The following is a 16,218-nucleotide window of genomic DNA, read 5'->3' as shown; positions in this document are numbered from 1 at the left end:
GAACATTAACTCTATAATAATATATACGGAATCTGCAGGTGTGTACTATACGACCGGGCGTTGCCGGCCGTTGGTGCTAGCTTAGATAACTACTTTTGCAGTTTTAACAAAAAACAGCTACAATAATATCAGAGCGTCTCCATTTATGCTGAACATCTACAGAATGCCAACATCAATATGTTACATATGAATGAGTACCCTGTGGAATTTCCACAGGTCCCGTTAGTTATTTTTTTTATTTTTTTATTTTTTTTATTATTATTATTATTATTATTATTATTATTTGGAATCATTAAAAGTTCTCACACAGGCCATTATCAGAAATTGCTCACTGCACTGAAAATAATTGGTGATGTTGACCAAGATCTGAATGACAAGTTCCCCAACATCTCCAATACGCATTGCCGCTTTCAATAACCTTTGCAAATGAATTTGTTTTATTGCAACAGCTGCTTACCATTGTTTTCTTGCTGGCAATAATCAGTGGTTTTCACTGAGAATTGGTAGGCAATAAGTCTCCCCCAGTGTCTCAGTCAGTACTCTCTGCACACTTCTAGTGGGGGGTCTGATTAGTGCTCTTTATCATCCTTCAGAACTATTTTGCGTGATATCAGCTGTGATTGATGGCTTATTTGTATAAAAGGAGGCAAAATTAGATTTCCTGTATTTTCACTTGCTTTGGATTCAAGTAGTGTTCCTTTTTTGGTTTTACTTCTGTTGTACTTTTCATGTGGCTGGTTAGTGTTTGTCAGTTATGTGAATTGATTGTTGCATTCAAGAATTATTATTATTGTATGGAAGTATTATATATATATATATATATATATATATATATATATATATATATATATATATATTAATACGATAGCGTGTGTGTTATTTTCTGTGTTAGGCTTACATCCGGGTCGTTTAATTGTTATGTACTTCCATTTCGTGTCATAAATAATTTTAGCAAGAATTCTTCAAAGGTTTGGTTCCGGTTTCGATTATTACTGAAGGAACTCAAGTTATATATATATATATATATATATATATATATATATATATATATATATATATATATATATTTTCATAAGTTTTTATTTCGGTTTTGATCAAGCTAATGCGCCCAAGTCAAGTTTAAAAATTTTTTTTTTAAATTGCAACTTTATAATATATAAAAATCTATAGAACATTAACTCTATAATTATATATACGAAATCTACAAGAATTAAAATATCATACTTAAGCGTACTTTACGACCAAGCTTTGTCAGGTTTTTATGCTAGCTTAGATAAATACTTTTGCAGCCTTAACAAAAAATTACAATAATATCTGAGTGTTTCTATTTACACTGAACATCTACAGAATGCAACATCAATATATTACATATGAAGGAGTTCCCTGTGGAATTTCCACACGAGTCACTAGTTTTTCTTTATTATAATAAACATATAAAGATACTTGGTTTGTCATCTAATTTACAACCATGGTTGTGGTGTGTTCAGACACACTATATAAATTAGATGACTATGCTGAAAAAATTGCTAATTTTATAAATGCTCGTAAAGACAGAAGCAAGCAAATATTAGAGTATGGCTGAATCAACGTCGTCAGGAGAAATACATAAATAGCTAAGAGAGAAACATCACGATGATGATTTGTTCAGTTAAATATAAATCATGGCTAACTAAATCCAACTTTTTTCTCAAACATTATTCAATCACACAAGTACTGTATATATTAGCATGTATTTTATGATATCAAAGTATATAAGGAAAACATCTCTAGGGAAACAAATGTTGATCAACTCCCATTTAATTATATATATATATATATATATATATATATATATATATATCCTGTACGTCTATAAGGCCACCATTCGCCCATATATGGAGTATTGTTGTCACATCTGGGCTGGTGCATCTGCTGCTTGTCTCTCACTCCTGGACAGGGTTCAAAAGAGTCGCCAACCTGATAGGTCCTGAACTATCATCTAGGCTTCAGCCTCTGTCCCATCGATGAAATGTTGTATTCCTCTGCCTGTTCTACAAATACTTTAATGGTGAATGCTCTGACGAACTACAAGCACTTGTACCTCCTCGACGTGACTACCCCCCGACTAAACCAGACAACCCCTTTACAGTAGAGATCCCTACGTGTAAGAAAGCCTTTTAATCCAATAGTTTCTTCCCCAGAACTGCAAGATTTTGGAACTTCCTTCCGGGATTCTGCTTTCCCAGCTGTACTGATATGCAGAAGTTCAAGTGTAATGTGAACAAACATCTTGCTATTCATCTCCCTCCATAAAGCCCCTGCAACTTATGTTCCCGATAGTAGCCCCCTACTTCAAAGTAGCACTGTGCCTTGTTTGTGATGAAAATTGATAATATATATATAAGAACAAGTAGTTAATAAAACATGTTAAAAACACTTTGAAAAAGAAGTAAAAACATATTTAATCTTAAAAGGAAACACTTGATAAGTGGATAGTCCTTAATCCGCGGAGTTTCGAAGAAATACTTTCCTTGTCATCAGAGGGTAGGAATTAGCAAAATGCGGGATCGGATTTTGCATACAAAATTTATTTTATATATATATATATATATATATATATATATATTAAGTTTAAGTATAGGGTCTTTTTTTTTAAAGACGATAAACTTTAACTTAAAATAAGTTGCTCAAAAATATTTTTATCATACAAATATGTGGTTCATTTCAAAGATTAATATTTGGCATTTATAATTTAAATACAACTTCATGGCCGCTATGGCTTGCGCACATATATATCATAATCTAGAGGTAATATTTTAACAAAATCTATGCATAAGATTAGGTGGTATTTCGGCAATAAGAGGTCAAATGTATTCCAAGTGGACTATTGTGTCTGATTAATCAACGTAGACATGGTACTTTACATATCCCGAAAGAAAATAATCTAATGGGGTTAAATCGAATGAAGAAGGTGGCCAGTTATCAGGTTCATTTCGTGAAATTATTTTTTTCATCAAATGTTTCTATCAGTAAATTGATCAAATCATTTGCAATTTGCAAATGTTGCTCGGGTGTCAGTTCATCATGATGAATTACTAAAGTAAGCTGAACACAAAATAACAAATAGTTTTTAAATTTGTAATAAAAAAAAATGATTTATTAATTTAAAGTTTGCCGCCTCTAACAAAACAAAATAAATACACACTGTTTATTGATAATGTAAACTGAAAATTAATTTTTTTTTTTCAAAAGTGCTCAATACATGTGTAGATCTTTTTATAAAGAAAATTATATTTCGGAGCCTGCATAGATCGATCAATCTAGTTTTCTGACTGCTGGGTTCATTTAGAAGTCCTTATTAAAACATGGAAATCTTAGAATGTTGATAAGCCTTACAATGTATAACATTTTTCAGAAGGGAAAGACAAAACTTTAGCTCTTCAATTATAGGCTACAAGGAGGTAAAATAATTTTAGAGAAATGGTTGTATCAGACAATTAGATACATGATCTAAACAAAATGTTACGATAATTTTTACATTTTAAATACGAAATACATGATGAAAAATTGTAGAGATTAAAATATTAAAGTAATTTAAAAGGAAAATTTCATGAAAAAAAAAAAAAATATATGATACATTTCAGAAAGAAAAGACAAAACCTGACTTTTTTTCAAGCAAAGTCCTTCAATGTCTGCTGCAGGCCTGTCAGACTAAAACCAAACATCATAAAAAATGGTATTCAATACACAATATTCTTAAAAAGTTTTTTTTGTAAAGTTCAATAAATTATAATAGTAAATAAGAAAACTTTTTGAGAAAATTCTGTATTGAATATGTTTTGTTTTTTTTGTTTTTTATTTTTGATGTTTGACTATAGTCAAACAGGTGCGCAGCAAGTGTTGGGGGACATCACTTGAAGAAAGCCCAAAACTTTATATCTTCGCAAATAATGTATCCTCAATATTCAATTTACATTTCTCTGAAGATCTTTTATCGAATACAAATCATTACAAAAGCTACCATGGACTTATACCACGACCTGCAGGAAGGACATGAACCTAGAGCACACAACCTTTATGGTGTCCTTCAAGAAACATCTGAACACCAGTTTAATTTTGACAATCAGATCTTCCTTGTTGCTGCAAGTGGTATGGTTGGTGTCATTCTCAACTTTGCCCCACATAGCTTGCTTGGCTGACAATAAACTTCAAACCAATTGTCACATGAGCTATTTTTTGTCTTGTACATCAACCAAGTGAACAGGTTAGCCTGAGCATATACCTGGAGAGTCAAGTGATGGGTCCATAGATTTTCCAAAAGTAATAATGAAAGTAGCTAATACGATATTTCTTTTAAAATCATTATTCTCTATATTTGTTGCTATTGCTATGATAATATTATGGTTCTTGTTTTTTTTGTTTTTTTTTTCAGAACTTCATCAAGTACAGCAGCCCTACACAAAAACTTGTCTCTGTGCATTGTTTTCAGTCAAGTGGTTTTCATGGTTGGAATCGATAAATATGATTATAAAGTAAGTTGGATTTTTATTTATTTATCTTTTTTTACATTTTTTATTTTTTTTTATTTTTACATTTTTTATTTTCTTTTTTTACATTTTTTTTTTTTACATTTTTTTATTTTCTTATTTTTTACATTTTTTATTTTATCTTTTTTTACATTTTTATTTTCTGTTTTTTACATTTTTTATTTTCTTTTTTTACATTTTTTTCTTAACATTTTTTTTATTTTCTTATTTTTTACATTTTTTATTTTATTTTTTTTTACATTTTTATTTTCTGTTTTTTTAAATTTTTTATTTTCTTTTTTTTAACATTTTTTTTATTTTTTTTACATTTTTTTTCTTTTTTACATTTTTTTATTTTCTGTTTTTACATTTTATTTTATTTTTTACATTTTTATTTTCTTTTTTACATTTTTTATTTTCTTTTTTTTACATTTTTATTTTCTTTTCTTACATTTTTTATTTTCTTTTTTTACATTTTTTATTTTCTTTTTTTTACATTTTTTTTTTTTTTTTTTACATTTTTTTATTTTCTTTTTTTTATATTTTTTATTTTATTTTTTTATATTTTTTATTTTATTTTTTTTACATTTTTTATTTTATTTTTTTTTACATTTTTTATTTTCTTTTTTTACATTTTTTATTTTCTTTTTTTTACATTTTTATTTTCTTTTTTTACATTTTTTTATTTTCTTTTTTTTACATTTTTTATTTTCTTTTTTTTTACATTTTTTATTTTCTTTTTTTTACATTTTTTATTTTCTTTTTTTTACATTTTTTATTTTCTTTTTTTACATTTTTTATTTTCTTTTTTTACATTTTTTATTTTCTATTTTTTACATTTTTTATTTTCTTTTTTTTACATTTTTTATTTTCTTTTTTTTTACATTTTTTATTTTTTTTTACATTTTTTATTTTCTTTTTTTTTACATTTTTTATTTTCTTTTTTTTACATTTTTTATTTTCTTTTTTTACATTTTTTATTTTCTTTTTTTACATTTTTTATTTTCTATTTTTTACATTTTTTATTTTCTTTTTTTTACATTTTTTATTTTCTTTTTTTTACATTTTTTTATTTTCTTTTTTTTATATTTTTTATTTTATTTTTTTATATTTTTTGTTTTATTTTTTTTTTACATTTTTTATTTTATTTTTTTTATATTTTTTCTTTTATTTTTTTTTTACATTTTTTATCTATTTTCCTTTCTTTTATAATTTTTCTTTTTTTTTTCTTTTACACTTTTTATCTCATCAAATTGTTCTTCTTTTGGAATAGATTACAATGTCTACGAGAAAAGATTTGAAAAAATTGAGATAAAATGTTTTACTTTTTTTGTTTTTACTCTTTTTCGCCTGATACAGGCATATTGGTACTGGGATGCAAGCAGAAACTATTTAGAATCATGTCTTAAAAAGGAAGCGGAGTTAATTTCCGAACGTTTAGATATCTTTCTCAATCCTCTTCACTATCACTCTCTTTAATTCTTGGAATAGGCGCTCAAATGTTTCATCTCAATAAATCTCAGAAGAGGGACATAACTTCTGGTTGTGAAAAAGGTATATGACACCACTTTCACTTCTCTGCGCTTACAAATATCACGGATTAGGTCCGAGTTTGAACTCTTGAAGTTGAAAAAAAAAGTGAAAAGCTAAGAGACCAAACCAGGACTTAACCCGTGATATTTTTAGAGTTACGAAAGTGAAGGATGACTTTTGTCGTTTTTTTTTTTGTGTGAGTTTAATACCGTTTGCAGTAACCAGCAACCTGCAAACTCCACCTCCATTTCAGCAAAGTGAAACTTGTCTGCATTGAATACAATCTCCTTGTCTGCACAGTAACTGATGTAGTCAATCATGTACTAAAATAAAGACTTTATTGCATTGCCTCATATTATCGAGTTTTACAAGTCATAATCACGGTGATATCATGGAACCAATGATTGTATCAATTCCTTGATCCATGATCTCATGGAAATACATCACAAAATCTATGAGAAGCTGCTCACAGCATCCTATCCTGCCTTGATAGAATTCAAAACCGTCTTTAAAACCTAGTAGTTCCTGCTTGAATATAACATGGTAGCCTTCAAATCCAATGTAAACAAATTCTTGTTGAGTCGTCCCCATAAATAAGCAAATTCTACCCAATTCACACCATTAACGATTATTACACTACCACCTTAGATTCATTAACACTTATCTTCGAGTTCGAGTGGCCTTCGGGCCTTGATAAATGGTGACTCCCAAGTAAAAAAAAAAAAAAAAATTAGGTTGAACCTACTTTACTGGAGAGAAAATGAGAGACGATTTCATTGAAACCTTTCAAAGTAATTATTGAATTAAGTTATCAGCACTCAGCTGTCTGACGAGTTAAATTTTACTAGAAAACTGAAACAGAAAGTTGATTTATAAGAAGGTTGAGATGTTCTGTAATCCTGAAAGGAAAGCTAATTGCACTCCTCTTCACCAACACCAACAAATCTCAGCTCCGATATTTTCTCTCAGCTGTCAGACATTTAACTGCTTGTCTTCCACAATTCGTTTCTCTTAAAGCAGCTATCCACATTGTATACAGCTGAATGTTGCAGATATAAACATTCCAGCTACAAACACAAATATTTCTTTTTCTTTACGCGATACCCACCCTCATCAGACCAAACAGGTGTGCTGCCACCTTTGTGAGTAGTTTCTTCTATTACATGTTTCAGTATGCTTAAATGTGCAAGTTCATTTTCTGAGTTTTGATTGGTTACTAATCGATGAGTGGAAAATCAAATATATCAATATTGCTAACGAAATAATACTGCCACTTTCGAGATATCATTTGTAATTTGATATCTGGTTAGAAATTTAAGAAAGTCAAAAAACGATATTTTTTCTTGAAAATAAATTATCTATTTACCTTAAAGGAATGAATAAGTAATAATAATATCTAATGATATCTCAAATTCCAAACGATATCTTAAAAATGTCAATGTTATTTAATTAGCATGCCCTATCCAGTCTTCATAGAGTTCAAAACCAGCTTCGAAGCCTGTCTCTGCTCTATCGTTATTTTCATGGCAAGTGCTCGACTGAACTCCAATATATCATTCTCGCTTGCCAAACTTTCACAAAAAACTCGACTAGCTACAACTACTATATATTAAACGATTTCTCCCACTCTCTAACTGTGCTCAAGTCTAAACACAGATTCCATGAACAAAGCTTCTTTCCCAGAACTACTCGCCTGTGGAACACTGTTCCGCTGGCTTGCTTCCCAGTAGAATACAACATGATAGCTTTCAAATCCAGTTCTTGTTGAGTTGTCTCCATAAATAATCAAATTCTACCCAATTTACATTATTAACGTTTACTAGCCTACCACCTTATATTCATTAACCCTTATCTTCGAGTGGCCTTTGGGCCTTGATAATTGGTGACACTCAAGAAGAAAAAAAAAAAAAGAAAAATATCACGTGAGCCATGTATGGCACAAGAAATGACTCAAACCATCCATGAAAAATGATTGATAAAAAAAACTTGAAAATGAAAATAACCTTATATGATTGAAAGCTTGAATATTCATTTCTTTAATAATTTCTTTTAAATAAAAATAATATCGTTTTTGGCTTCAATCTTTTCTCTTTTTCTTTCTTCTCTTTTTCTTTCTTCTTCTAAATGATCATTTCACAAATAAGGGTAAAAAGGGAAATAAAAACACATTTTGCAAAGTGTTATATTATAAACCCTTTTTAAAAATTTAAAACACAACAACCATTGGTGTAAGCAACAGTCCGTTTTTTATTTCTCCTGTTGTTCTTGCTTATGGTTGATAGATAGAGAGAGAGAGAGTGGGGGAGCGACAGAGAATTATCGTGGCATCCACTCGGTTGACAATCAAATCTCCAACTGCAATCTTTTTCCTTCTGTCACGTTTTCTGTCAATCTTTTCAAAACATCTACATAACCAGATTCCTTTCTGTTACATTTTTCATAAGAATAACAAGGTTTGTTTATATTTGTGAGAAATATTGAAACAATTCCCGTTTAGCTTGTCAATTTCTGACATTTCATCTGCAGACGCGTGCCACATTTTAATTCATGAACATACATATATACACCTATACACATATATATACTAGCATGTCAACCTGGCTTAGACCGAGTCATTCGTGTAACAAAAGAATTTACCTGTACTTTCTGAATTTTTGAGGATTGATAATTGGTATTATTTGGATTACATGACATCACTGTGGATATGGCTTGTAAAACTCAGTCCATAGATAACAGGGTTTTCATTTTAGCACATGATTGATTACATCAGTCACTGTACAGACAAGGAGATTGTATTTAATCCAGACAACTTTACTGAAATGGAGTTTGAGTTTGCAAGAGTTCTGGTTACTGCATGCATGCAGCAGCAGCCCTGCTATTTTAACAGCATTGGTGACCATGGCTCTCCAAATTGTAGAGCCATGGTAATCTCAAAGACAAGTAAACATGGTAGTTAACTGTTGCTTTCTGTCTTGATTCAGGGGTGTATCTCCCTCGTGAGTCAAACACGCCTCCAGATACCAACCTGGAAATTTCTACAACTCAGCATGTTACATACAGCGCCTAGCCTTTCCAAATACTCACCCATCTTGTACTGGTCAGGCTCATAGTTGCTTAACTTCGGTGATCTAGTGAGAACCGGTGTGTGAATGTGATTATGCCGTTACTGCAGACAGTATAACCCCCCCCCCCAAATGACAGAAGGCATCCTCCTTTATCGGTCCTGGCTATGATCTTAAACTATATCTGATAGTGAGGCCGCAGCTTGTGGGCTTTGGGGATTGTGGAGCCACCCTTTAATTGCCATTGCTCCCAGGTCCACTCTGACCCGGAGTGGTAGTACCTGTTAGGGTTCCAACTTTTGGGTTAAATAGAAACCGACTTGAAAAAAATTTATATTCTATTAAAAAAATTTTGAAGAAATCACTGGATTCGGCATTAAATAACCTAAAAAGGGTTGATATGCCGTAAAACAAAAACAACTAACCAACCTTTGCTTCCCTACCCCTATTAATATCATGGGTTGGATCCTAGTTTAGTCTCTTGGCTTTTCGCTTTTTTTTTTTCAACTTCAAAAGTTCAAATGTGTGGAATAGGGAAATGAAGGGTCATATACCTTTTCACAAACAAGTTATGGCCCCCTTCTGAGAATTATTGAGGACAAAGAATAGAAAGTTCTACTGGGATGAAACACTTGAGGGCCGATTCCAAGAATCAAAGACTGTAATAGTGAAGAGGATTGCGAAAGGTATTAAAATGTTTGAAATGAACAGAGTGACAGGATTAGCGACAGATTAAAGTAATACAGGAATATTGTGGTTCTTATTTCAAAAACACTGCAGATGCGAGAGGGAATCAAACACGAGTTGTAGGAATAGTCACTGAAAGCTCATTTTGGCTGAATCCCGTTTTACAAATGACAAAGAACCATGACATGCATCAGTTGAAGGAGAAGCTTAAGCACTAGTGAATGGGCTAGAATCCTGTCGGATGTTCATACTTGAATACCCGGATTTACATGTAACTGTGGATAACCTGCCACTAATAAAAATATTTTCAAAATATTAAAAACTCCTGCCTGTTAAATTTCAAAGAAAGGAAATTTATATACCGATTCGAGATAAAACAGTTTTCCAGAAAACTGAATTCAATCTCTCATTATGTATCCCGATACCCAACAGGTACTCCACCAAAAAAAAAAAAAAAAAAAATTAGCCAAATGATTAACAGTCAAAACCAACTTAAATTGAAGGCTACTAAAACAAAAAAAGGATCATTGCCACAGATGAAGAATGCAGAAGAGATCGAATTCAAAATGGCTTCCTCCACTCACACAACGCCCTTCACTCATAGTTCAGGTTTTCTCGCCTATGCATGAAGAATTAGATTGTCATATAGAAGTAATTATGGAAGGCAACAAAAACCTGATATGTCAACAATTTTGTGTAAAGGTATTGGAATCCCTTCATTCCACACATCAAGGAGTAAATGGTATGATGGCAAATACAAGATAATGATTGGTGTATGCTAATCGATATATTGGATTGGTGGAAGTGGCCCTCATTAAATCAGAGGGGGTCTCGACCATATGCGACACCTTGGGAACAGTTCAATATTTACGATGCACCTGAAGAAATCTCTTTGGATGGAAGAGCACTGTTGAACTCCCAAAATGGTCAAGGAGAATTGAGCGAGGAGAGAAAGCACTAATCAGACCTCCACTGTATAGGTGTGATAGAACCTTGGGGAGGCTTATTGCCACCCAAATTCCAGTGAAATAATGGTCATTGCCAGTGAGAAGTGAACGCAAATGACTGTTGCGATAATGCAAAGTTATCCACAGAGGTTATTATGAGAGATGAAGAGCAGTGGAAATTTTCAGAGATTTGTTGTCATGCAGATTTTAAAGAAAACAATTGGTTATTACCAACGAGTAAAAATCAAAACCAAAACGTTTAGCTTACGATTTACTTTTTCCTTTGATGCCAATACCTGAGCTATAAAGACATGTTTGCTGCAAGGCTAAAAATGAAAACATGAACCAATAGCTATTACGTTATGCATGCATATTCATAATGCCATCGTTCAACCGTCACCTGCCAAATTAAATTTCTTTACTTTTCACACTGTTGCATCGATTTTCCCCGGCTAAAACCCAAATACAAAGTTTTGCATAGGTCCGAATACATATTTATTAAGTTTCATGTCTGTAGACCAAAAACTGATTAAGGAGTTTGGTTGGCAAAATTTTTAAACAAATATACGGATACATAAATATATATAGAAAGAGGTTTGTGTTTACTATAATCTTTTTACGACAATATTACTCAAGTATAAATCATGTAGAATATCTGCATGAATATAATTACATGTAATAGTTAACTCTAGATGATCATCTCATAAGAAAACCGAAAAAACTAATAGGGAATTAATTAAAATGAATGTTTAAAAGAATATGCAAATTTGCTAGATCTTTTGCAAGTTAATGCAATTCCACGACTCATATATAACAAAGTTGTATTTTTTTTTAAATAAATAGAAAAAAGGATTTTTAATATGAATATCAGTACACAAAAAAAAAAAACAAATTTATAGGAGGTATATATATATGTGTGTGCGTGTGTACGCTGGTAAACAAATATATACTTATGCATATACTCAATAGATTTATTAAAAATTGTCACAATTAAGCTCAATAAAAATGGATTTACAATTTCAGAGCATATATAACTTTAATTAACATTCCAAACTAACAAAGGCATTCACTTAATTCACATTCATATGGCTTTGTCTTACACTTGTTTCAGTGAATAGTACGAATATATTAAACAAATCATCAGATACTTACATTAGTTCCTCAGGAAAAGTATGTTTTTTTTCTTGGATTAAAAAGAATAAGGAAAGTTAAAATGAATTGGAAACTTTCAGAAATCATACGGAAGATGTTTTACTTTTTATAGAAAAATATTGGAACATAAGGATATGAGATGAAAAAAAATATCCATTAATTCAGATCATGCAAGGAGATAAAATCCATATATGGTGCCATACAGATTTAATCTCCTCGTAGGGTTTGAATTAATGGATAGTTTTTATTTCCAAAAGTTGTTCTTAAGGCGATAGATGAAAGTACTTTATCATTTATGTCATGCGTTCTCACAGAATAACCTTCAAGATGAGAATAATAGTCTAATTAATACAAATTATTAATCCTCATCTCAAAAAGTCACAAAACCGGAATAATTTTCATTTAAAAGATTGTCATTATTTTCTCTTGATTTTTTTCTTTCTTTCAGATCGTGTGCCAAGTCTTCGCCATCTTGCTTCATTACTTTTTCTTGGCCACTTATTGTTGGGTGATGAACGAAGCGTTCAACTTGTACATTGTCATCACATACTCTGCTCACGCACATCGGGAGGCTAACGAGTCTGGATCTCTGATGCGATATTACATCATTGGTTGGAGTAAGTATATACAAAGGAGACAAATTTCTACGTATTACTTGTATATAACGAACACTGTCACATGAAATGAAAAAATAAAACCCTTTTATTATAGCAACAATGGAAGCATTGGCCTTTTGGCTCGGGGTAAAGTGAAGTATCTGTTCCGATACTACACTTCACCTTTTCTATCCTCGATCATTCGAGGAGAAATCCTTCTAGACTGAGATAATTTTAATTTTTGTTCCTATCCAGAGTGCCCCTCTTTGGGGAGCTGCATTTTTTCCCACATTAAAAACCGACCTTTTGTCTAACTCTGCCCTCGTGGGGAGGCAAGTAAATAGGAACACTGAATACATTTATTTAATTACCCACACTAGCCCAATCACATTTACTTATGGAGTCCTGTTAGATGACCTAAGTTAATGATATATCCTGTGGTGGCAATAATATAGGGATAATCAAGAAAAAACAAGGTTCCGTGAAAGAAATAAAGGGATAAATATGTACTGTAGGTTTAAATAAAGACGGGACGTTTATTACTGTATTTACAGAGAGACCATGTGTAGTGTTTATCGTGTTCAGTCCAGGGAGATAGTTTTTCTTTTTATATATCCAGTGACCGGTGACATGTTCCCTTATTAAAAATGTTCCGGTAGTGATTACATATCTCATCGTAATAGCTAAGCAATGTTTAGCCTGGACACACCAGATGGATGAGCGTTTGTGAATACTAGGTGCTGTATGTAGGAGAACACTGCCACTCCCTGCAAGAACTGCAAGAACTTGATATCATCATCTTCCCAGATCAGAATGTACAAGCAACTGGGGATCACTTTTAAATTTCAAATTGAAAGAAACTGGTTCAACCCAACTAGAATGAGAACTGCTGCCTATATATATATATATATATATATATATATATATATATATATATATATATATATATATAATATGTATATATGTGTGTGTTTATGGGGAAAATATGCTTATTCAATTATATTTCACTTTTTATTTATACCAATATGAAACTCGATGTAAGTACAGAGCATATACAAATAAATGATAAAAAGTCTATATTCCAAATTTCAAGATGTTGTACTGATTATTTTTTTAACGTGTTAAAATGTTGAATTGAACATTTTAACATGCTTAAAGAAATAAACGGTAAGATGGATAACATCTTGAAATTTGGAATACAGGCTTTTTGTCATTTATATACATACGAACTATGAAAAGAATGCATACTTTCAAACTGTGGATTAAGGAAATCCTTATAATGATAGATCCTGTGGTGGCAATATTAAATATTAAGATTTCCTTAATCCATAGAGTTTCAAAGTATGCATCTTTTCATCAGAGGAAAGATATTAGCAAATGCATATTATAGTGAACTTATTATTTTGCTGGCACTTGCATTAATTGAAACTGCATTATATAAAAATTAGACATATATGCAAATAAGTTCGTGTAAAGATTTCATGAAATGGAGAAAAGAAATGAAGAAATAAGTTAAAAAATCAAGATGAAAATATATGCAGTGTTTTTTTATTATTATTTGGTTAGGATTACTATATTTATATTCGTCTTAAGTTTACAGAAACTTCTGACTTGTAAACTTAATTTTTACTTCTTGAGATATATATATATATATATATATATATATATATATATATACATACCGTCTAGAAAATAAAAATTAAAAAGTTCGTTGGGTCTCAGAAAATCTATTAGCAGTTATCTTTGGACAAAGATAGTTGATGTTTGATCGTCCCATGGACAGACAGGAGAGTGTGTGTGTGAGTGAGAAAGAGAGAGGTGGGGCATCTTTTCTTGTTGCTTTTAGGACTCTCTCTCTCTCTCTCTCTCTCTCTCTCTCTCTCTCTCTGTTGATTGACCATAATTTTCAAATAATTCAAATAGTTCTTAAGGCGATAGATGAAACCAACGCACCCTATAAGCTGATTGGTCAGTATGTAACTAAATCACTTTCCAGGAACATTTTTCTATATGAGACAACAAGTCTTTTTTTTATGACTGCTGCAAGTATTACCCCCCCCCCCACCACCATCACTACCATCACCACCAGCCCTTTGCTTACACCTATTACAAGCAGACACAATTTACCAGTTGCCTGTATGAAGACCCATGGAATGACAAAGCTTTATTAATCTCCTTCTCACGCTAAAAAAATGTGACAAAAGGTCGGAAAGTGGGATTTGAAAGGCCAGCACCCTAGAGGAAGAGCACTTTGGGAGAACAAAATTTGCTACAGCCGTTCCATCGGTATTTCCGGTAGGGTAGTCTCAGGTGATTAGCAATAAACTAACTTTTCAAGAGACGAGAAGGTAGACCTAGAACTGACCGGATTATATCTCAGACCAACAAAGATAATAGCCTAGCCTCAACCAATCTAATTCAGGTATTGCTTCATTAAATTCGTTCAAGGGAGATAACTACAAGAGTACTCGTGAGTTATGCCCCTTGCACAACAATTTCATAAATAACCAAAGAAATTATTTTCAATTATAATTTTAAACGATTTTTTTGGCCTTCAATATTTAAATTTCATCGAGATTTTCTCGCCTCCTATTAATAATTTATTTATTCAACAAATAAAATTAATTAATTTCAAAACAAAAATAAAGAAATTCCTAAATAATTTGAATTAACTAAAATTCATTGTTAACTTGCTAAATACCAAAATTATTTTAGAGGTAATAATAATATCAAATGGATTTCACAATTATTTTTTCCATATGTTTTTTTATTACGTAAGACACAAATATGAATAACATTTGTGTGTTTTATTTTTAAAGATAGCATTTTATCAAAACACGGATATATTTGATTAGATTTTGGTATTTTATGACATCACCCCTTTGACATAGATCAAGATTTAGTAATTGTTTTGATGATATATGAAACGTTAAACTTGTACAGTCATCCCATATACTGTTCACTCACATCTAGTGTCAAACGATTCTGTATCTCTCGTTCGATATTATATCCTTTGTTGGATACAGGATTACTATAAAAACTAGATGAAATCCTATATTGTGGTAGTACGGAACGAAAGCCGTCGCACGAAATATACATTAAATCCATTGCCAAGGTCGCTGGAAAAATTATGGGATCCTTCTATTGATCCAGTAAATATTTACCTGCTGATGCAAGTCTCTACCTATATAAGAGCCAGGTACATCCAAGGATGAAGTATTGCTGTCACATCTGGGCAGGAGCTGCTAGGAAGACCTTATCCTACCTCAACAGAGTTCAGAATAGACTCCGTAGCGGGGAATGCCCTTTTCTCTTCCCTACAACCTCTTCCTCACAGAAGAGACGTTGCGAGCCCGTCTCTATTTTATTGTTATTTTCATGGCAAGTGCTCGTCTGAACTCCAATCTCTGGTCCCCCCTCGCCAATCTTTCACGAAAAACACCCGTCTAGCTGAATCCACTGTGAAAAATTTCCCCCACTCTATATCTGTGCCTAAATCAAAATGCGGATTCCATGAACAAAGCTTCTTTCTTAGAACTGCACGCCTGTGGAACTCTGTTCCGTCTGCCTGCTTCCCACCGGACTACAACTTGGATGTCTTCAAGTCCAATGTTAACAAATTCCTAATGAACCGCCCCCTTAAGTAAACACTTCATCAAATCTCCACACTAACGTAATGTACTTGCAATAACCCTTATCCCTGAGTGGCTTCCGGGCCTTGATAAGTGGTGATCAC

At 31.7% G+C, this 16,218-nt stretch overlaps 1 protein-coding gene across 2 annotated transcripts in view; it reads left to right on the top strand.

Moving 5' to 3' along the window:
• The window catches only part of LOC145294078 (adhesion G protein-coupled receptor L1-like), a 1,162,895-nt gene that overhangs the window by 956,396 nt on the left and 190,281 nt on the right, over window positions 1-16,218 (top strand). For both annotated transcript variants that reach the window (XM_080141133.1, XM_080141131.1), the window contains 2 exons: window positions 4,412-4,511; window positions 12,335-12,503. In XM_080141133.1, coding sequence (XP_079997259.1) covers window positions 4,412-4,511; window positions 12,335-12,503 — 269 coding nt within the window. The remainder of the gene's footprint in view (window positions 1-4,411; window positions 4,512-12,334; window positions 12,504-16,218) is intronic.

This window comes from Euprymna scolopes, chromosome 15 (genome assembly GCF_053919585.1).
Source record: "Euprymna scolopes isolate OS-2025 chromosome 15, ASM5391958v1, whole genome shotgun sequence".
NCBI classification, from domain to species: domain Eukaryota; kingdom Metazoa; phylum Mollusca; class Cephalopoda; order Sepiida; family Sepiolidae; genus Euprymna; species Euprymna scolopes.
Note: the sequence above shows the minus strand (reverse complement) of the source record. Positions and strands in the feature narration are given on the sequence as shown.